Raw genomic sequence first — 22,972 nt, 5'->3', positions numbered from 1 at the left:
AACTTACTGTACTTTTTTTTTTTAAAGATTTTATTTATTTATTAAAGAGAAACATAGGAAGAGAGAGAAAGAGCCAGACATCACTCTGGTACATGTGCGGCTGGGGATTGAACTCAAGACCTCATGCTTGAGAGTCCACTGCTTTATCCACTGCGCCACCTCCCAGACCACTTACTGTACTTCTTTCAGTTATATTTCCTAAATCTTAATTCTCTTTCCTCTCCCATTTTATTGTTCCTGTGAGAATGAGCCTCCTTGCTATACCATCAATGTCTTCATTTATTATTTTCTTCATATTCATTATCTGCTTGGATATTTATATCACTGGGGCTTAATTGCCCTAGGCCAACTTCTCTCGCTAAGGTGTGTTTTTTGGGGGGGGAATTTAGGAGGGATACAGTATCAAAGCTTCCTTCAGGTGCACTTTCCAGGTCATCTATTTTGCTGGCCTTCAGTGACTTTCGTGGAAAAACTTATGCACTTGAATTTCCTTTCTTATTAATATTTTGTTATTTTTAAATTCACTGTCAGATCCCCCACTTCTATGTCTACTCATAAATTTCCTTAGCATTGGATTGCTCTTTTTCCCCAGTAGGTGGTGCTGTGACATTAGTTTCTCCCCTCACCTCCCAATTCTTTTGTTTATCAGGGTCTTGGATAGAGAGGAAAACACTTTAGGTATAAGTCCTATGTCATCCCTTCTCTCCTGGTGACTGAGCCAGTTCCCCTTCTAATCACAAGACCTATACTCAATTTCCTGTCTTTGAGCTGGACTCAGCCATGAGCATTGAGCTAACTCCCTCAAAATTGCTCAGATATCTGAGTGAAGAGAGGACTTGGCTCACCAGGCTTCCATCAAATTCTCCTGGATTCAGTGCCTTATCCTAGCATCTACCCATGGAAGGCAGTTTAATTCTTTACATCCAGTATGTAACTCACAGGAGTTGTGACACAGATAGCTCCACTGTCTTCACTACCTTTCATATTAGATGCTATGAATATATTTCTGCCTGGCTCCACCATTTCTTAGTCATCCTTTCAGATACACAAGTGTTAGTCAACTGGGCATCTTGAGCTGATAAGCTCTTTAAAGAATGTGTATTGAATAATGGTTATGCAAAAAAAAAAAAAAAAAAGATTAATGCCTGTAGATCCAAAGGTTCTCAGTTCAACCCCCAGTACCAGTATAGCCAGAGCTGCGCAGTGTTCTGATAAAAAATTAGTTAATTAAATTTAAAAAAATCAGTGACTTTGTGTTTTGAGAAAAGGTACCTGCAGCTGTTTATTCTGCCATCTGTGAGTTAAGTAGACTTCCTGGAGGCAGGTGATAGCTAGGTTTTAATTTTTAATTCATCCAGCAACTCAGTGCCTTTGATTGGTGAGTGATGGGTGAACTTTTAAAAATTCAGATAGTAGAGCTCTTTTTAGTATTTCTTTAAGAGAAAATTTAGTTGCAGAAGACTCAGCTTTTGTTTGTCTGGGAAAGTATTTCTTCCTCCTCTTATTTTAAAGATTTTGCAGCACATTGTCAGCTGGTCATACTGTCTGTCCTACTGGAGTCAGTTAGCTCTTACAGTGTTTAAAGAATATCTTTTATTTTCCTCTATTCCACCTGGATCATTCCTACATCTTTGAACTTAGTTATTTGTTCATGTTAGGTCTGTTCTATTTCCATAGTTTTCTGTAACTCTTTTGATCTCATTTATTAAGTTATTTACATTTTGGATCTTTAGTTAAAGCTTTAATTTCTATCTTCTGCTTTTTAATTTTGTGCTTATTAGAAAGGCAAAGAGAGGGAGTCGGGCTGTAGCACAGCGGGTTAAGAGCAGGTGGCGCTAAGCTCAAGGACCGGCGTCAGGATCCCGGTTCGAGCCCCCGGCTCCCCACCTGCAGGCAGGTTCCTTCACAGGCGGTGAAGCAGGTCTGCAGGTGTCTGTCTTTCTCTCCCCCTCTGTCTTCCCCTCCTCTCTCCATTTCTCTCTGTCCTATCCAACAACAACGACATCAATAATAACTACAGCAATAAAACAACAAGGGCAACAAAAGGGAATAAATAAAATTTAAAAAGTTTTAAAAAAAGAAAGGCAAAGAGAAATGCTTTCTAACTTTTTTGTGAGTTCCTTCATGATAGCTATTTTGAATTCTCTAATAGTGAAATAATTTTCTATGTCTTTGTTTTTAGAAATTTGTCATTATCCTTGATGTTATCATGACGTTGCCTGCTACTACATTTTTCTGTTAGTCTATTTGACTTCTCATACATAGTGTTTTAACAAAAAACTTAGTTGCATGTTTCTCCTCTCCAGAAGGTGGTGCTATAGCTTTTTTCTTGGTTACTCCCTTGCGTTGCTGTTGCCTCCAGAGCCTTTGGCAAGTGAGGAATTGCTTCTGTGTCATTGGGGTGGGTATGGTCTGATGCCTTTACAGTGGCCTGCTGTTATCCCTGTCTTCGAATGTTTTGGATTTGAAACAAAGGCAGAGTGCCTCAGACTAATTTGTAATTAGTACTTCATCTTGCCAGTACACACCGTTGGGTCAGGGAAGTATATGCCTTGCTTAGTATGGTCCTAGCCTGCCCATGGTACCTCAAATTCATTTTGTGTTTCTTTCCCCTCCCCAGGGCTTTTGATTGGATTAGTAACCCTGCTGTCTTTGGCCATTCCATAGTGCTCTCTTTTGCATGTTACCCTCTACCTGTCTTCTGTCACACAGAGGTTTTGAGCTCCTGGTGTCAGTGTTCCCTTCAGTTTCACCAGCTTTGTTAATTAACACTATATATTCAGTATTAAAGAGCTGAATGTATAGTGTCAGTTAATAAAACCGGACTTTGATTTTGCTAGTAGAACATGTGCTGCCTTCCTGAGATAAGGTTTTATTAAATTTAAAATCCAAAGGGGTGAAACTTTATACCAATGTTAATGTTTTGTTGGCACTTGGTTATTTTAAGTGCTTGGTAAATTAATGATAATGATATGAAGAGTTAACCCAAAAAGGGCAAAGAAGAATCATTAGAGCAAATAAAAGGTAGCTTTGAACAGTGGCTTATTAGGAATACAGTAAGTGATCCTAAACCCAATTCCTTAGGCATAAAAATGAGATTACCTTTATTTTCTTTAGTTCTTATGAGAAAATAAGTAAAGGTCCCAATACATATATATATATTTTTTTAAACCAGAGCACTGCTCAGGTCTGGTTTGTGGTGGTATGTGGAATTGAACCTGGGACTTTGGAGCCTCAGGCATGTGAGTCTCTTTGCATAACCATTATGCTATCTATTCCTGGCCCCCAATACATCATTAAATACTGAATTATCCTTTTTTCCCCAGCTACAAGGGGTGGGGGGTTATTGGGGAAACTTCAGTGTTGCACTTCAGTATACAAGTTGTTTTATTGTAAGTTCATTATAGAAATATATAACAAAGTATGACTATTACTTGTCTTAACATTTAAAGCAAAACTCAAAAAAGTTTATATTTCCAGTTGATGGGAGTATGTGTATACTGTTTAGGGTCTTAAAACTTCCTAGATAAAGATTAATTGAAACTTAGCTAAAGATTGATAGACTGGCTTGCCTTTTCCAGTTTGCATTTAAGTAATGATTTAAATATTTTGTCTAGATAGAATTAAAGAGAATATGTAACTCAAATTGATGATTACAGTACCTTAATAGTAACTCTAAGATGAATAATACTGTTGCCTTTGTTATCCACAAGAGGGAGAGCTTATACTTAGTAATAACTTCAGCTATTTTATCAGTAATTTTCAATTGTGGTGACATTAAGAACAGAGGAAACAGTAGGTATGTTAAACTTGGTGATCTAGTTTTTAGTTTAAACTAATTTATAAGCAGTGATTATGAATTGGACAGTGTGTATTAGTAACTGCTTTAACACCTTTACAACGGTCTTACCTGTTTTCAGTGATTAAGCATGACTTAGAAATTCTGGTGGCTGTATATTCTGTATGTGGATATTCTAGTTCTTCAGTATTGGATGCTTACTTTCCTTTTCCAAATCAAGCACTAATTTACCATTTTGTGCCAAAAAAAAAAAAAAAACTAAACTGTATTATTCATACATGCTGTCTGCATGAATTAGCACATATACAGTGTTTACACTTGCTGCTATGTAATGTGAGTTAGTCTTTGGAAAGCATATCAAGTGCCCAGAATTGCACCAAGGAACCAACAACTCTCTTCACACTTAAGACAGGTTCCTATGTGAAACATTCATTGTAGTACACATCTTAGATGTTTACTGGTACAGTAGACATGGTTAACTAATTTTTGTGAAGTAATTATTTCACACCTATCAAAAACCTGCAAAAAGCACTGTGATTTTTAATAGACTACTGGTTAACAAATGTTTACATAAACTAAAACAAATAGGTCTTCCTGAAAACAGGATAAAGTTTCTTCCATGGCTTTTATTGAAAGAATGATAGCCTGAGTGAATGGAATTATATTATCTGTTGCTTTCTACTTAGGATATGAGATTTAGGTATCAAGAATATAACTACTGAAGTTTATGGTTAAATAAAAAATGAATCGACATGTTTGTTGATTTCCTTGTTGCTAAATTTACACTAATAGTTTTAAGAGGTGACAATGGTTATTTGAATGCAGAGAGGTCAGTTGTACTTACATTTTCTGTTATACCAAAGTAAGACTGTGCTGGAGATTTCAGTATGTTTAGTTGGCACTTAATTACCTAAAAAAAAAAAAAAAGTCATGAATAGCCAATGAGGGATATTTAATGAAAAAAAAATTAGTTGCAAAATACTAAATTCATAATGTATTTAATACCTAAGATAATTAAAATGCTTTGGATTGTAAAATGAGAGGCATTTGTTAACTTTCGTTTCATAGAATTCTCTCCTAAAGCTGGCCTTTATCAGGAAGTCATTTAGCTCTTCATGCCTTGTGCTGTCATGTCACATTGGTTTAGAACCAATAATATGAGACAACCCAGTCAAACATAAGAGAATAGGATGTATGAAACCTAAATTTTATTTTAATGTGCATTTATATTCAGAAATCGATGTGTCATTTCATATTATTAGAGCAATCAAAACATATGTGCAAACTTAAACTCCATAAATGAATGAATCTCACTATATAGTTGCAAATGAAGAACAGGTCATACTGTAATTGGATATATTAACACAATAATACTCCACATTATAGGATGTAATAAAATCTCAATTCTGAGTATAAGAAACTCAATTGTTATTTTATAATTACTCCCACTATCCATTAGAATAGCCTTTATCCTTTTTTAAAAAATAAAAACCTCTATTTCAGTGATAATATGCATAATGCATACTGGGAACTGAAGAAAGAAATATCTAATTTACATCTGGTGACTCAAGTGCAAGCTGAACTACTAAGAAAATTGAAAAACCCAACTGCAATCAAGAAAGGCAAGTCAGTGTTTGCTGGAAACCACTGATTTCCAGTCAGGCTGTATCATGGGCAATTATTATATCTTAAAATCGCATCAACTGAGTTTGATAAGCCAAAGTATATATAGAATAGTCATAACCTATCCATTCTCTGCTTCAGTGTCAGCATCAGTCTCAGACTGGTCAGCTTCACACATAAAGGTGTTGCTGGTGGGTTGGTTTTTTTCAGTACTGTATTCTTTTCCCCTTGTGGCTTTTTTTCTCAGCCAAGTGTTGCTTATGTGTATAAGACTGAGGTGTTAAGTTTGCTCTAGTTGACCTTTTACCACAACTAATACTTAAAAAGGACCCCCAGAGCTATTTTTTTTATTCCAGTATTACAGAATATATCAGTAATCTCTTTCTTTGTATGTTTGAAAAACAGAACTTTGATTTGTTTTTATTTTTTTGTAAGCATAATTTTTCCCCCATAAAAGACAGTTTATAATAGAGGCTAGGTGCTAACAGCTTTCCTCCTTTTACCAAACATTGTTTTACCACTCATATTAACCTGGCTAATTAAGCCTCTTGAGTTTTATATTGAATAGTAGTGGCTTCTTTGCCAAAGCTTTCTTTTTTGTTTGTTTTTTTCAAAGTTATTTTTATATATCAGAAAATAAGTGTGTTATTCTATATGCAAAATAGTTGTATTTCTGAAACGGGTGGTATAAACTTCATGTATGATATATTATTTACTGTAATTAAGTATCTTAAAATTTAATTCATAAGGGAATGTGACCTTATAAAAAATAATTACTAATTTAAAGGTATGTGTGCCTGAAATTTTCCTTAGAGAGGAAACAAAAAATTATTTTTGAAGAGTTCTCATCACGAGAAGGAAAACTAAATTCAGACTGCTAATCATTTGGTGCTTTGAACTAATCACTTTTTAATTTGCTGATTTTTTTTTTTAGTTGTCATTATTAAGGATATAGAATTTATATGCCCTCTTACATGTTTTAGAAGGAACACATATTTTATAGCTTTGCTGAAAAAATACTTTATCCATACAAATCTTAAAACTTCTAAATTTACTTTTAGTCTACTTATGGAAAAAAGATTTGAATAAGCAAAGGAGTATTATTTTACTTTAAAATACTAAAACTTAAGAACACCTTTCTTCTTACTAAAGACTTGTAAATATTGTGTGAGTCTTCTTTAGTCGTATTAAGAGTCAAGAACAGGTTCTTTGCTTATTAGATACCTTACTGGTTTCTAGCTTGTTAAAATATGTATTTTTTAAAATCTTGTTTACTTTTATATTTTTGTTGTTACTAGGGCTTTACCACTCTAGGCTGTCTTTTTTCAGATAAAAAGAGAGACAGAGAGGGTAAAAAATACCAGAGTACTGGTGTTTCCCCTGGCGTGTTTTGGGCCAGGCTCATGTTAGAGTAATAACAGGTGGCAAAGCAGATGTCAAATGTACTATCTTACTGACCTCAAATTCTTTATCTCTTGTTACTTGTCTCAATAATACAGGGTCCCTTTACAAAAGACAGAGGTGATACCTAAAGCAGTTAGGTGACTTACCTAAAGCCACAATATTAAATAGCTGATCCAGAATTGTAACTCAGTCAAAATGTTCACTTGGAAACATTACTTTTATTTCCAGTTGTAGAATTCAGTCAAATTGATGATTTGTGCATAATGTTATGATCACAAATACCGTGAGAACTGACATTTCACCTGTGTTTTCTTTTTAGCCTCTGCCCCAGGATGCATGGAAGACTTTGGGAAAGACAGCACAAAGTTGCACCTGACAAATTTTACTGCAACATACAGAAAACAATCTCCTCTCTCACCAAATGGCAAAATGCTATGTCATGCCACATCTCCCCATTTACCAGGAGATATAAGGGTCTTATCAGAGAAGGCAGTTCTCCAATCATGGACAGATAATGACGGGTCTGTTACTCACGAGGGTACAAACTTTGAGGAACACAACTCTTTTGGCAGAAATTCTCTGGAAGATAATTCATGGGTATTCCCAAGTCCTCCTAAATCAAGTGAGACAGCATTTGGGGAAACTAAAAATAAAACTTTGCCTTTACCCAACCTGCCACCACTGCATTACTTGGATCAACATAATCAAAACTGTCTTTTTAAGAATTGAATGTGGAGATTCATGATTTGGTCATGAGGATACTGTGACTCCTTCAGTGGTTATGTCAAGAAATTATTTAACAAAGTGGGTTTCTTTGGTATATACATTTGCATATACTGTAATATATATTATGTAGTTGATTTTCCAGCAAGAAGAGTATCGTCCAGCTCCATGTTGTGGCTAATAATCAGACATATGCTGCTAAAAAGTGAATAAAATTAAGGTATTTGAAAAAGACTATTCTACCTTTGATAACAATTATAAATTTTACCTCTCACATAAAGATTGGAGTTGAAAGTTATTATATATGATCTTGCAAAGTATTTGGTATGTCTAAACTCATAACGTTATTACTGTCAAAAACTTAAACAAGTTGCATAAAAGAGCAAGTGGAAATGTGAAATAGGTTATATGTCTATTGACTTTCTAATGCATAAAGGTATGAAAATATAGTAGAATAATAGTATATAGGTTGTTCTTTTCTATATGCTATTGTGTTTCAAAGTTTACGGTTTAAAATAACTTAATAATCACAATGCAGTTGATTAACAACATTTAGTTGCTAATTTAGGTCAAGACTTGAAATAACTTAATTGTATCAGCTCTTCATCCAGTACCTCCTTCACTAGTACTAATTGGAAAAAAAAAAAAAAAGACAGTTGAAAAACTATGTGTGAATAAACTACTATAGTCCTCTGTCATCCAGTGAGAAGTAGAAAGAACAGAAACAAAGGTTTTGGTCTGATCTGTTCCTTCAGTGGTCCTTACAGAAAATTTAGTGTGTGTAACTGTATAGTCATTTTTTTCAGTGTGTAGCTGCTTGTTATATAGAACAGCTTATAATGTTAGCCATGCAACATTTTTACTCATTGAGAATTTGAGTTTTTTAATTAACTTAATTTGGAATTTATTTCTTGAAAGTAAATTCTATGCTGTGTTGATAATTTTTAGTACAATCACGAAATGTCCCCAACTCTTAATTCTAAATGGCCTATCACAAGGAAATAATAAGGAATGCTTCAAATGGAAATATATCCATATTTTTTTTAAGGATGGAACATTAAGAACACTGTATTACTTGGTTTTTATCTTTTGCCTGAATAAAATGTTTCATGTAGGAGGCCTTTATCCCTTTTGATAGCCAGTTTCAAATGTATTGAACTTAAAAGAACATCTCAGATCTCTTCTATAAAAGCTGAATAGCATACATACATAATGTTCACTGTTCACCAGATATTTTTGTCTTTCTATTATCTTACTCACTTATTCAAGCTTGTCTGTGATTAATGGAATTGGTGTCAGATGCTGGAATTTATTCTGACCAATGAACATAGCTGACTCAAGGGAGTACAATCTCCTGCCAAATAATAGAACAAATCCCAATATGCATAAAACAAATATAAGACTCTAGGCTTTAGCTGAAGGAAGCAACTACCTGTGTAATAACAAAGCAGCAGAAACTATTTCTCATGTGGCTGCCTAGACTGTATATTATACCTAATCTTTAATGCAGCTTACTGGTTTGCCTTTTTAAAAACCAGTATTGGAATTTCCCTTTGTAAAGAAAGTAAGTTGTATGGGATAATGGCTTGATTAATATTTTTGGACAATACCAAGAAATTGTTTAATTAAAATAAATTATTTTTGTTTGAAACTGAAGTAGATGTGGAATATTGTCCTGGCCTGTATCGTTCATGGGCAGGTTCTACCTATTTATTTCATTTATTCAGCAGACATTCCTGTTAAACCAGCGTTTTTGAGTGGAGAGAATGGATTCACCATCTAAACACAGCTATTAAGTAGGTAATGCTAGTAGTTAAGCACTCACGGTACAGTGCGCAAGGACCCAAGTTCAAGCCCCTGGTCCCCACCTACAGGGGGAAAGCTTCACAAGTGGTGAAGCCAGGCTGCAAGCGTCTCTCTCTGTCTATCCCTCCCTCTGTATCTCTCTCTCCTCTAAATTTCTCTGTCTCTATCCAATAATAAAAATGCTTTTTAAAAAAGTAGATAATGCTACAAAGTCAGTGGTTGATATTTTAAAACTGCTGCTGGGAGTCAGGTGATAACGCAGCGGGTTAAGCGTAGGTGGTGCAAAGCGCAAGGACCGGCGTAAAGATCCAGGTTCAAGCCCCCCAATCCCCACCTGCAGGGGAGTCGCTTCACAAGTGGTGAAGCAGATCTGCAGGTGTCTTTCTGTCTTTCCCTCCTCTCTCCATGTCTCTTTGTCCTATCCAACAACGACATCAATAATAATAACAATAAAAGAACATGGTCAACAAAAGGGAATAAATAAATATAAAAAAATTAAAAATGCTGCTAAACAATTGATGTAGAAAAACTATTAAGGAAAGAATAACCAAAAGATATTTTCTCTGTCATAACTTTTTAATGTGGCACAAAGGAATGCACCTCAGCCTGGTGGAGACAAACATTATCATGTTCCTTAAGAACTTTTTTGTTTCATCATTTTTTGGGGGTAGAGGGGCAAACATCACTGCACTGCTCCACTATCTGCTGAACTCCCTTGGTGCCACCCATGGTGTTCCTATATCGTGCTAGAGAGCTGGAATCCAGGACTTCACACACAAGGAAGTCAAGTCTTTAAATGTTCACTTACTAATCAACTCTACACTAGGGAAAACGAAGAGTCACAAGAGGGTAGCCATTTGTAGTTTCTAATTATTCTAAATGGAAAATGTTGAATCTTCCATACTACCTAAACTGCTCCAAAAGATCTCTCCTGAAAAGCTCCTTAATTTCTAGATTTCACAATAACCCAATTTAGTATACTCATAACAAGAGCATACAGATGAGAAAACAGCTTATTTATTATTTCCTATTCACTAAAACATCTCTAAAAAGAAGCTGAGGTACCTCCCAAGTGGAATATAACTCATAAGTAGAGCAGGGTCATAGCTGTATAAAACGCTTGAAAATCAAAATAAGGGAAAATTGCAAACTTAAGAGCTAAAAAATTGAATTGTGAAAACTAATGATTTTACCAGAAAGGCCATTTAGAGAAGGTAGGTTATTTTGGCCATCAATGGAGCCTCGCTGTTCTAAGACAGTCTAGCGCCAAAGCTTCCTTCAGCAATGGTAGGTATTTAGTGTGGTTCCATGGTGTAATGGTTAGCACTCTGAACTCTGAATCCAGCAATGGTGGGGACTGGCCTCAAACCTGCTGTGCCCATGACGAAACAAGTGCAGTATACAAATAAGCTATCTTGCTGGCCCAAAGGTGGACCCTGAAGGGTAGAATATATGAATTGTCACCAGGATTATCCCTAGAGGCAAAAATGAGCAGGTCACAACTGAGGCACATATACCAGTCAAGTAGTAAGTCTGAATATGGCTGGGCATAGATCCCCTGATGAATGGTTCAGCTTTTGGCATAAGAGGGATAAACATTTTATAAAACTGTAATGGTATCATCTAGCACCGAGCATTGATAACTAGATAAATAAATTTTCCTCAAAAATTTTAAATTGATCTTATTGAGCCAAATTATTACAAAACAGCAGAGATTATACATTTCACCAATCTCAAAGTGACTTTTACCTGAAAGGGTCCCTGCTTTACCGTGTGAGTGATCCTTGTCCATGCCTCTGCACTCTACATCAAAGTGCCACAGTACTGGGGGAAGCTTTGGTGTGATAGTGTGTCTCCCACTCTTATCTGAAAAAGTAGGTCTGGAGCACTGAAGTTCCAGCTGTGATAGGGCTCGGGAGAACAAGAATTAGTCTTGTACTCTAAAAGGAATGTGCCCGTACCGAAAGACTCATGGGGATAAAGATTCATAGAATTTGCCCCTAAGCTGTATGGTCTCCGCGTTCTAATACTTATTTCACTTTTGTTTGCACTGGTAATCTCCCTCATTGATCTATGGCCTGGGACAATGTGGTCTCTACGGATTTCATTCAAAACAGTTCTTTGGTTCCACTCAAGAGGGAAATGTGGAACTTGAGTTTTCCACCGGTTCCTTAGGGTTTTATATTTGCTATTTGCTTTCAGTTAGTTCATTTTATAACAATAACTATCATTATATATATTCTTTTTGCTAATTTTTCATCACAGACCAAAACACAGTTCTACCAGAGTTCCATTTATTTCCTGTCTTTGTTGCTTTCTCACCTGGTGCTGGGAATGAAACTCAGAATCTTACACGTGTGAGGCTTGCACTTGACACCTGAGCCACTTTCTGGGCTCCCAACTAAGTCCTTCAAAGAATATCTCTCAGATTTATTTTATAGAATTGGGGCCAAAGTTAAATCTTACCTTGGTAGATAGTTGTTTTAATGAGAGCTGTGTGAATATATATATATATATATGTTACTCACCTGGAAATGGTTACAATGGCTATAGTAAAGAATCAGCATCTCAGGAGGAAAAAAAATTTTTTAAATACAAGTTTTAATATAAAAAGCCAACTAGGAGCCCAATTACAGTACTGGAACAAAGGATTTTTATATTAGATCCATATTTTTATACTGGAGCCCATTACTGTGTTATAAAATACAACTTTATGTATAAAAACCCTCTTCCCCCTCTAGTAATTATTAAAAATACTAGTTATTGGTTAGAGAAATTGAAGGAGGGGGGAGAGAGACACCTGCATCACCGTGACACCACTTATAAAGCTCCCCCACCCCTGAAGCCACGTGGGGAGTGGGGGCTGGAGCCTGAGTTCTCGTGCGAGTATACTTAACCAGTTATGCCACTGCCTGGCCCTAAGAGCAACTTTTAAAGATTAAAATATTTTCTATGTCCAAATCAACAGCTAGCACAGTACAGTCTAGTAAATTTTTTCATTAAAAATATTAAGTAAAATTAATGTATACTTACCTTCTCAGCTATGTTTTCAAATACTCCTTTACTTCCACTAATAACAGCCAGTCATTCAAGACCATGCCATATGTTTGAGACACTACTCCATGCAGCCTACCAATGTGAAGTACTCAATTCTCCTAACTGTCTGAAACTTAGTTCTGTAGTTTCATAGCCAGTTAAGTGATATGGATCAGATTCATAACCACTCTGCTATACTGTCTAATTAATATTTAAACTATTAAAGGTTATCCATTCAACTTTGTTAGGATACTTCTAGTCCTCATAATTAACTGTTAGTTCATACACTGGAAGACAGTAATATGAGTGACATGGAATCCTAAAACTCAGCGGCACTGCTACAGAACTAGAATTGTATGGAAAATGTATGAAAAATCCGGAATAGCCAGGCAAACCATATTCCATTTCACTGTTTATTTCTGTCCTACACAATAAACAACTGTGCGATTAAACAAAACACCTTTATTTCAGATATTGGGAATTTCCGTAACTCAGGATAAAGCATATACCCTTAAGTCCATTATTTCAGGTGACTATATTTCCCTGAATATTAGCATTCATATCATTTGAATATTTGCCTACATGCTTGTGGGAAGCTTCTGTAGCTTTCTCTTAGTAGGAATTCCAGTTTTTCTGAATTCTTCCCTTTCCTTCAGGTATTCCATTTTGCATTCTTCATAAAAGGCTGGGTCGTTATAACTATAGGAGGAAATTGCAATTTTTAAACTGAGTCACTTTATTAGCATTTAATAATCAGACATTTTTAGAAATATACTTTTAGTAGTGTTTTTGTCTTTTAAAGGCCTCATGGTCCTTTTTTGCATAGCCCTATCAAGGGTGTAAATTTCTGAGAATCACAGTTCCCATGTTCAGGAAGCTCATGGTGTTATAGGGGCAGAGAAAAAGATTTGCATTACAATTAGGTAAACAAAATGCTATTGATATAACTCAGTGCACTAGGGAAACATGAGCAAGAAGAGGAGGAAGAAATGCTTGGGTTGCATGTTTAAGGGACTAACAAATTCATGTGAATAGGCAAAGATGAGAAAGAAAAAACTGATACATGAAGATCTGCAAGACAGTTGGTATCAATCACTACAGCAGATCTACAAACCAGGCACAAAGGGCCAAGGGTGAAGCTGGAATGGGCAGGGACAAGTTAGGATCTGTATATTCCATACTAGAAACTTCCCTGATGGAGATGGGGATGGGAGACACTATTAACAGCAACTACTTTTCTTACTGCCACCAGAATTATCACTGGGACTTGGTACCTGCACTACAAATCCACTGCTCCTGTCAGCCTTTTTTTTTTTCTTTTTCTAATTTTTATTAGACAGGATAGAGAGAAACTAAGAGGACAGAGAAAGAACGGGAGAGAAAGATAAGATACCTGTACACCTGCTTCACCACTCGTAAACTGGACCCACTGCAGGTGGGAAGCGGAGGCTTGAACCCAGGATCTTGCACTTGGTAATAAGTGCGCTTATTAGGTGTGCCACCACCTGGCACTAACAGTGCAGTATTTGCTTACAGCAATGCCATGTCCCTGTTTGTCCCCTGCACTGCTTTACCAACTTACTCTTTAGGGATGGAGTAGAACCTGTCATTTTTCTCCTCTCTCGAGGGTGTGAAATGGAAGGATATTCAAAAGAACTAACATTCAATGGATGGTTGGTCTCTGCCAACCATGGTGGTAAGGTGCTTACATGTTATAGTACCATGTAATCATTCTGTAAAGAGTGATTGTTCTATTAGTAAGAAGGACTCCCTGCCCCCAGAGTGTATGGCTTAGACTGATCCAGACGGAGAGAGCAGGCTGCCTTCTTCATAATTCATATTCCTGCTCTGCTCTCTAGTGCTGCCTTCTAAAAGGAGGCAGGGGGAGGTATATGCTATAAAACTAAGAATAATAATCTCTTTTTTATATTTATTTTTCCTTTTGTTGCCCTTGTGTTTTTTGTTGGAGTTATTATTGTTGTTGTTGGATAGGACAGAGAGAAATGGAGAGAGGAGGGGTAGACAAAAGGGGAGAGAAAGACACCTGCAGACCTGCTTCACCGCCTGTGAAGTGACTTCCCTGCAGGTAGGGAGCCGGGGGCTCGAACTGGGATCCTTATGCTGGTCCTTACTTTGCGCCACATGGGCTTAACCTGATCTGCAACCGCCCGACTCCCAGAATAACAATTTCTTATGATAAATGAAACCAAATTTAATGAATTCAGTTATAAAAGTTTGGAAGGTTCATTTATTCAGAACACCTCTTAGGTATACTAGTGAGTAAGTCACAGAATGAACTCTTAGTCCTTTATGGCAAAGACTGTCAAGTCTGTACAATTTCCCAATTTCAACATTATAAAAAAATTATATATTTGGGTATATATTATTTGTTATAAAAACAAATTTAGGGGGAAGCAAGTTATCTTAGTTGGATAGTACGCTACTTTAACGTGTATGTAAGCCACAGTTGAGTCCAACATACTGAAGGGATCTCTGGTGCTGTGGTCTCTCTAACTCTGTCTATCTAAAACAAAGAAGTTAATAATTCGATGTGTGGTTTGTGTGCTTAGCCAGGTGTGCCATCAGCCGGCCCCCCAGAGTTAATGTGTAGGCAAGAGGTACAAGCTTCAGTTCCTAGCACACCAACAGCAACAACTAAATGGAACTCTGGTGAAATAGCAGCAGCAGCAGAAGAAGAAGAAGACATAGGTCACTGATTTTTAATTTAGTTGCCCATAGAAGTGCCAAATCATATTAATAAATCTATTTCACAAGCTAAAGGAGGATACTAAAGATGGAGATAGATGTTACCAAAACCAAGATCTCACAACTTATCAATTAGCAGTACTTAAAAGTATTCTGCAATATTACCTGTCAATAATGTGAGAAAGAATGGGGAGATAAAACAGAAAATGCCTATATTCAAAGAATTTTATATTACTTTTACTGTAAGATTTAAGGATCAACAATTAAATATTAGTGAATAAGGTATTTAACATCAATTTTAAAATGTAATTGATTTAAACAAATCTAAACTTACCTGTATAGTTTTTGTTGTTGTTGTTGTTAAAGGATTGCTGCACTCTTAGAATTTGAATTATATTTGTTTAAAAAAGGGGGTGGGGTGGGGAGATAATATAGTGGCTATCCAAGTTACTCAGAGTCCAATTTCAATCTTGGATTACCATAAATCAGAGCTGAGCTGTGCTCTGATTAAGAAGGGGAAAGAAAAAAAGAAAATTATAAGGCTACCAAAAAGATAACCTAATTCAATACCTTTATTAGAAGAAACATACAAATTCGTTTAATCCCTTCTTGGCCTTTTGACTAAGGTCAAGTGTATAAACTCAATTACTTTTTTTTTGCCTCCAGAGTTACTGCTAGAGATTAGTGCTGGCATTATGAATCCACTGCTCCTGGAGACATTTTTTTTCCATTTTATTAGACAGGACAGAGAGAAACTTAGAGGAGAGGGGAGAGAGGGACAGAAAGATAGACACCTGCAGACCTGCTTCACTGCTCGTGAAGTGGACCCCTGCAGGTGGGGAGCCTGGGGCTTGAACCTGGAGCCTTGAGTGAGTCCTTGCATTTGGTACTATAGGCGCTTAGCTGGGTGCGCCACTGCCTGCCCTCTACAATATATTCTTTAGATTGGTCTGTTCATAATAAGAGTTAATCACCCCAATTACTTTTCATTTGGTGATATATTTTACAATGCTGACAAATAACTTGAAAAGACATTTCATAAATATCTGATGTTTATTTTAGAGAAATAATGCTTGAGGTGCTGAGTTCAATCCCTGTCATGAAGTCCTGAGTTCAATCCCCAGAGTACTGTTCTGGCTTCTCTTTCTCAACTTACCCACTGCTCATGAAATAAATAAATCCAAGAAAGAAAGGAAGGAAGGAATAAATAAACCCCCAAAATTAAAAATTTAGAGTCCATCAACATTATGATAATAGTGGGGACATGTACTTTACAAGTAATATACAGAATATATTGCCTGCAGTGAGTGAAATAATATACTTTCACCCACTACATATATTACACACAGAAGAACAAACATGGAGATAACTACTTACTAGGAAGTTAGACATTCTTTCAGTGAAGCATTTTCTTTCTGGCATTTTACTACCATAAGCAATCCAGAGTCTTTGCAACATCTGGTAAAATCTGAAATTTAAAAAAATGAAAAGAAAAAAATGACTTGTAATCACATTGTATGGTTTTGGCCTGTTCTAAGTGTTATGTTTATCACATAGGATATAGGGTATGTCACACACACACACACACACACACACACACACACACACACACACACACACACACACACACACACACAAGCTTACTTTTCTAAGTAAGGCAACATATTCCAGAAGAAATGAATTATATTAAGAGTGTTGTTTGCATGTTTACAGACTTGGGCATCTGATGTCCAATATCTGTAAGTTTTCTGATGACATCAGGCAAACAACCCCCTCACCCCCACTTCCTTTCCTAAAGACAACCCTGCCATGGCGGTTCAACTTGTGATAACTGGGGTCCAACTTCATTCCTGAGTCAACTCTTAGACGCCTCCTGAAAACTCACAGGCTTTCTGTACAGTTTCCACTGTGGTAATTTATTTTGCACCATACTGGCCACTTTGGTATGTCGTCTTCTTAGGACCACTGACCTAGAAAAGTGTGATATTGTGATCCACCCCCAACTGTGTCATTTGCTACTGTCTTATACTTGCCACCTCCAATCTGCTGTAAATAACCATTTCAATTTCAGTTACAAAATATACTACCTTCATAAGGAAACGGAAGTAGTATTTTCTGAATAGCATATGTGATTTCTTTTATATAAAACCGTCAAGATTCTTCTCTTTTCCTGAGCTATGTGCTGCTACCCTTCAAAATATTATGGAATATTATTTATAATTATGGCATGTAGGTAATTCTAAGCATTTATGAAGATGTATACTTATAATATGTAACAAAATATTTGAAAACTGCACAAGCAAACTGGAAATGACTGAGATTTGCTAGATGCATAAAACACTCATTTTGTTTTGCTGACATGGGAGTGCTACAATACAGATATCTGTATCTACCAAACTTTAAGAAGTAGACTAGGAACAAGGTCAACAAATACAAGGATTGGCCTTAACTTTAATAATTTAACGTATCTGAGCATAATGGATGGTAGTGACATAATTCCACTTCAAAGACACACAGGATTAGTTTCCTTTAGTTTCTTGTTTAGTCATCTCAGCAACTCTCCCTTTCTTTTCTGTTTCCTACACCTAACCAGGTATCCTTTTTATTCCAACAACAAATATGTTTGTTCTTCTCTGTGAACTGGATACACAGGCCAAAGAATACCTTACCACGAACATGGCAAAGCAGACTTATAGCCAGATCACTACCCATGGAATGTCTATTTATTCCTACATGCTAATTTTAGGGTTTTTAAAAAGTTGTTTTAATAAGAAAGATGGACAAGAACACTGTTCAGCTCTAGTTTGGTGTTGGGAACTGAACTTGTGATACTTGGGATTTGGGGCATGAAAGTCTACCATGCTATAAGCCCCTCCATATTAATCTTTCTTCTTATAGCATAGTAATTTAGATCTATTTGAGTGGAAGCAAAAATTATAATCCCAAATAAAAATTAAGCCATGAGCAATACTCAAAGAAAATGCATGTACACAAAGCCAGTCTAGAAGTGATTAAATCTGACGAAGGGCTTCTTTAAGAAAAGTGCCAACCTCTGTGGAAACAGTCTGGAGGCTTCTCAGAACACCAGATATGGAAGTAACACCGCAATTCTTCTCCTAGGGATATAGCTAAAGGAAGCAAAGACACCAATCCAAAGAGAGCTATGTACACTTATATTCACAGCAGGACAACCCATAATAGCCTGAACTTGGAGGCAACCCAGATGAAGTCACCCTCACTGTGTGTCCCCCAGAAAAAAATTTTAAAAATGATAAAGTCATCTCATTTGCCTCATCTTGGAACTTGAAGAAATCATGCTACATGAGGTAAGCCAAAAAGAGAAGGACAAATACTAGATGATCTCATTCATCAATGGAACTTAACAAACAAGGACAGAAGGAAAAACTCAAAAGTAAAAAAATTGGACTGGGTATAGAAAACTGCACCAAAGCAAAGAACTATAAGGAAGAGAAAAGGTGGCAGGGGCTTCTTTGAGGTCCTAGTGTGTGTTGGTGAAAAAAGGCTTAAGTTGAGGGGTATGGAGTGTTTTGAAGATACCTATTAAGGGGAAGAAGAAGGGGAGATGAGAAATTGTACCATGTATCAAGAACTGTCCTCTGAACCTTTAGCCCTTCCCCATAAAGAGAGAGAGAGAGATGACATGTTTATTTGCTAATAACCCTGTAACCTCACTCAATTAACAATGGACTAGTTCGATTAGTTAAAATCTAGAAGCAACATCATCAGCATCATGAATGTTGCCTAATGAGAATATGCTAACTGACCAAATCCCAGTCCTTTTCTGAGAAAGTTATCAAGAGCCCACTTCCTAAATTTTACCAACCCAATACTTTTCATATTTGAGAAATTCACAATAGATTGCCTAGATACTATGTTATTTTAATTTTTTTTTTTTTGCTAGAATGGGAAAAAATGTTAACAGGGAATTGATGTAATATGGCATTTGTGTGTTTTGATGAAAGGCAGTCTATATATTTTCACACTTGTCCAAATCTCATCAGGAGTAACTCTGACTGGCCTGCAGCCTCAAGCTGTTTGTAAGGTTTTTGTCACTTGTTTAGCAACAAGACTTTAATGAGGATCTTTCTTTCATACTGCATTAGCATACATTCAGATAAAGGGATGTTGCTAATACTGCCAACTGATTTCTAAAATGGTGTCCTGAAACAAATCCAAACTAAATTGCTTCTTTCAATGTTATGTCAGATGTTAAAGAGCTTATACACTTGATTCTCTCTATACATAATTTAATTGTAATTACCATGAAAACTATGAAAATTAATTTTGATTAACCAAAGCATATCTCAAGATAGTGCAAACGAATTCAATAGTGAAACAGAGATTAAGATTTCAAAGTTTATAAAGAGATTTGCTTAAGACAGTATTCAACTCTCTATTCTGTCAGTTCTCATTTTCCTGAAAAAAGAAAGAAAAAAAATTGCTACCAAGAAAGAAGCTACTGGTAAAAATATTCATTGAATCATACTCATCCAGGAAAACCATAATGAGATATCTTCTCCTAAAATTAGTTTAAGATAATGGCTCAAGTAATCCTACTGTAATGAAGTACAAGTGTTATAACTAATTTCCAGTTAATATAAGAAAAAACCTTGGGGGGAACATCCATATAAAAGCATTAAGAGAAATAATGGGTTAGAAGTAATTATTTTTCACTTATTTTCTTTGAAAGTAAAATATTCTAATATTTAAGTAACCCTTAATAAGCAAATTTCTTTTTTATTTTTTATTTAAGAAAGGATAAATTAACAAAACCATAGGGTAGGAGGGGTACAACTCCACACAATTCCCACCACCCAATCTCCATATCCCACCCCCTCCCCCGATAGCTTTCCCATTCTCTGTCCCTCCGGGAGCATGGACCCAGGGTCATTGTGGGTTGCAGAAGGTGGAAGGTCTGGCTTCTGTAATTGAATAAACAAATTTCTTAAGTCATGATAAGAATTTATGTAGCAAAAATAAGCATGGAAATAGAAATACAAAACGTGACCTTTTACACTTTTCATTTAGTCATTTCAAACGATGTATTTCTGCAAATACAGCTATCCAGTCAGAACGAAAGATTCAAGAATAGATGACAAGTTAATGAACATACTAAGTTAATGCCCAATAATTCATGTTTCTCACTAAAGCCACTGATTTATATCTCTACTAATTTAGTCTTAAAAACTTCTAAGTTTATGAATTCTTATATAGCCACCTCTAGACAAAGCTTGTTTCTAACTTTCCAAAACTTTTATTTTCTTAATTAGTATTGATGTCACAATTCTTCTAGTATTACAAAAAGCAAAAAAGATACTCAGATAACCATGAAACTTGGAATTTTAACACATAATTGTAATCTTTCTGTGGCTATACCATCATCTCAGTGGTTTCACTTCTAAGTTTGGAATTTCAGTTTTATTTAAACGAAAACATAAAAAATTTAAATATCACTGTACATCAACTCTAACTAGGAAACTCTAGAATGAAATTGTCTCTCTAGAGCTGGATAAGAATAAAGACGAGATTTTCTTAAACAGGAACATTCTGTGTAAAGATCCTTTGGTCAGTTACTATACAGTGTTTGGAAAGAGAATTGAAGATGATGCAATCCGAGCAGGAGCTAGGTGGTAGAGTTTTAGAAAGCTTTTAGTAAGATTTCCTTTAGACAAAAGTATCTACAGTTTTAGAGATTTTAATATAAATTAAAAACCTCAAAATGATTTATCTCAGGAAAAAAGCCATCTTTTTAAGTGAAGGCTTCAGTAGTGAATATTCTAATGCCAGGTCTCTGGAGACAATGTCTAAATGTCAAGTTTTTCTCATCATCCCTTCTAGAAGCTGTGAAGTCAAAAGTGCCTGAAGACAACAGGTCATCCTTACTCAATTTCACATGAAGTGGTGAAGATCGGAATCAAGGCAAAGACTATGGAAATGGCAGTTTGCCCTTTTTTTTTTTTTTAATGTAGTTGTTTTTTTATTAGTAATTTAACAATAATTGACAGGACTGAGAGCTAAAGGAATACAATTCCATACAATTCCCACCATCAGAATTCCATACCTTCTCTCCCCCCTGTTCTTCATCCCTCTGGGAGTATGGACCAAAGATCTTTATGAGGAGCAGAAGTGGGGGGGGGGGTCAATGGGGTTTACAGTTAATGGTATTTATATACTTTTTCCATATTTAGGAGCTTCTCTCTGCCCTGATCCAACTTTCTAGTCCTAGCCTCAACTCTGACACTATTTTTTCAGACAATACCTTTAGCTTACCTGTATGTTAGCTGTTGGGCTAAGTCAAAAATTAGTAAAGTTATACATGGGCCCCCTTGGAATATACCTAAAATAGACTTCCTAGCTTCTTCCAACATAAGACCCCAAATTTCATCTGATATACTATTACCTTTAGGTTCCTGATTATTTATTTATATATATATTTTTAAATATTTATTTTATTTATTTATTCCCTTTTGTTGCCCTTGTTGTTTTATTGTTGTAGTTATTGTTGTCGTAGTTGTTGGACAGGACAGAGAGAAATGGAGAGAGGAGGGGAAGACAGAGAGGGGGAGAGAAAGATAGACACCTGCAGACCTGCTTCACCGCTTGTGAAGCGACTACCCTGCAGGTGGGGAGCCAGGGCTCCAACCGGGACCCTTATGCCGGTCCTTGCACTTTGTGCCACCTGCTGTGCTACAGCCCGACTCCCTGGGTTCCTGATTATTAAACAATTTGTTCTGCTTTATAACTTAATGCTTTTCAGTCAACCAAGTTACACATGACACCAACCTGACTTCCCTAGGCAGATGACCTCACCATGCCCTGGAACCTCGCCTCCCCAGAACCCTACCCACTAGGGAAAAATAGAAACAGGCTGGGGATATGGCTCGACCTATCAATGCCCATGTCCAGTGGTGAAGCAATTACAGAAGCCAGAACTCCCACTTTCTGTCCTTTTCTTCTTAATACCTATTTAGCTAATGGAAACCAGGTTTGCGTAGCACAATATTCGCATAGTCAATACCACGAACAGTATTTCATGAATTTCATGTAGAAGATTCTGCTAATAGTTGTGATGTTTTTCCCCTCCAGGGTTACTGCTGGGCTCAGTGCCTGCACCATGAATCCGCTGCTCCTGGAAGCCACTTTCTTCCCCCTTTTGTTGCCCTTGTTGTTGTAGCCTCGTTGTGGTTATTACTATTGCCATTGTTGATGTTGTTCGTTGTTGGACAGGACAGAGAGAAATGGAGAGAGATGGGGAAGACAGAGAGGGGGAGAGAAAGACAGACACCTGCAGACCTGCTTCACTGCCTGTGAAGCGACTCCCCTGCAGGTGGGGAGCCGGGGGCTCGAACCGGGATCCTTACGATGGTCCTTGCGCTTTGCGCCACATGCGCTCAACCCACTGCTCCACCGCCCGACCCCCAAGAGTTGTGATTTTATCAGTACTCATTTAAAAAAATTTGGTAAAGAATATGTGAATTTCTCTAGACTCTCTGAATCAATAATTCAGTAGTTTGACATTCGGATAGAATTCAGACTACAGACAAAGCCAAATTCCAGACTGAATGAGAAATTAATTAGTACAAATTCAGTCTTGTTGAAAAATACGTATCAACGAGTATATACTAAAAAAAATTTTAGGGCCAGGTGGTGGTGCACCTGGTTAAGCGCACACATTACAGTGTTCAAGGTCCTGGGTTCAATCCCCTGGTCCCCATCTGTAGGGGGAAAGCTTCACGAGTGATGAAGCAGGGCTGCAGGTGTCTGTCTCTCCCCTCTTTCTCTCCCTCCCCTCAATTTCTCTGTATCAAATAAATAAATAAAAGTAACTTTAAAGATTTGTAAATAATAATAATA

General features: G+C 36.5%; 2 protein-coding genes across 6 annotated transcripts in view; one reads left to right on the top strand and one right to left on the bottom strand.

The window, feature by feature from the left end:
• Positions 1-9,205, top strand: part of AZI2 (5-azacytidine induced 2) — a 28,171-nt gene extending 18,966 nt beyond the window's left edge. The window contains 2 exon segments of the mRNA XM_060180466.1: positions 5,303-5,421; positions 7,146-9,205. Coding sequence (XP_060036449.1) covers positions 5,303-5,421; positions 7,146-7,555 — 529 coding nt within the window. The 3' untranslated portion in view covers positions 7,556-9,205.
• Positions 4,406-22,972, bottom strand: part of CMC1 (C-X9-C motif containing 1) — a 93,084-nt gene continuing 74,517 nt past the window's right edge. For 3 of the 5 annotated variants that reach the window (XM_060180463.1, XM_060180465.1, XM_060180464.1), the window contains 2 exons: positions 16,475-16,565; positions 12,834-13,090 (listed from right to left, as the gene is read on the bottom strand). In XM_060180463.1, coding sequence (XP_060036446.1) covers positions 12,970-13,090; positions 16,475-16,565 — 212 coding nt within the window. In that variant the 3' untranslated portion in view covers positions 12,834-12,969. Of the gene's footprint in view, positions 4,710-12,790; positions 13,091-16,474; positions 16,566-22,972 lie in introns of those variants that run through there. The other 2 variants (XM_060180462.1, XM_060180461.1) reach the window with 2 other exon arrangements.

Source organism: Erinaceus europaeus, chromosome 21 (assembly GCF_950295315.1).
Source record: "Erinaceus europaeus chromosome 21, mEriEur2.1, whole genome shotgun sequence".
NCBI classification, from domain to species: domain Eukaryota; kingdom Metazoa; phylum Chordata; class Mammalia; order Eulipotyphla; family Erinaceidae; genus Erinaceus; species Erinaceus europaeus.
The sequence above is the reverse complement of the archived record's forward strand: the minus strand, read 5'-3'. Positions and strand labels throughout refer to the sequence as shown.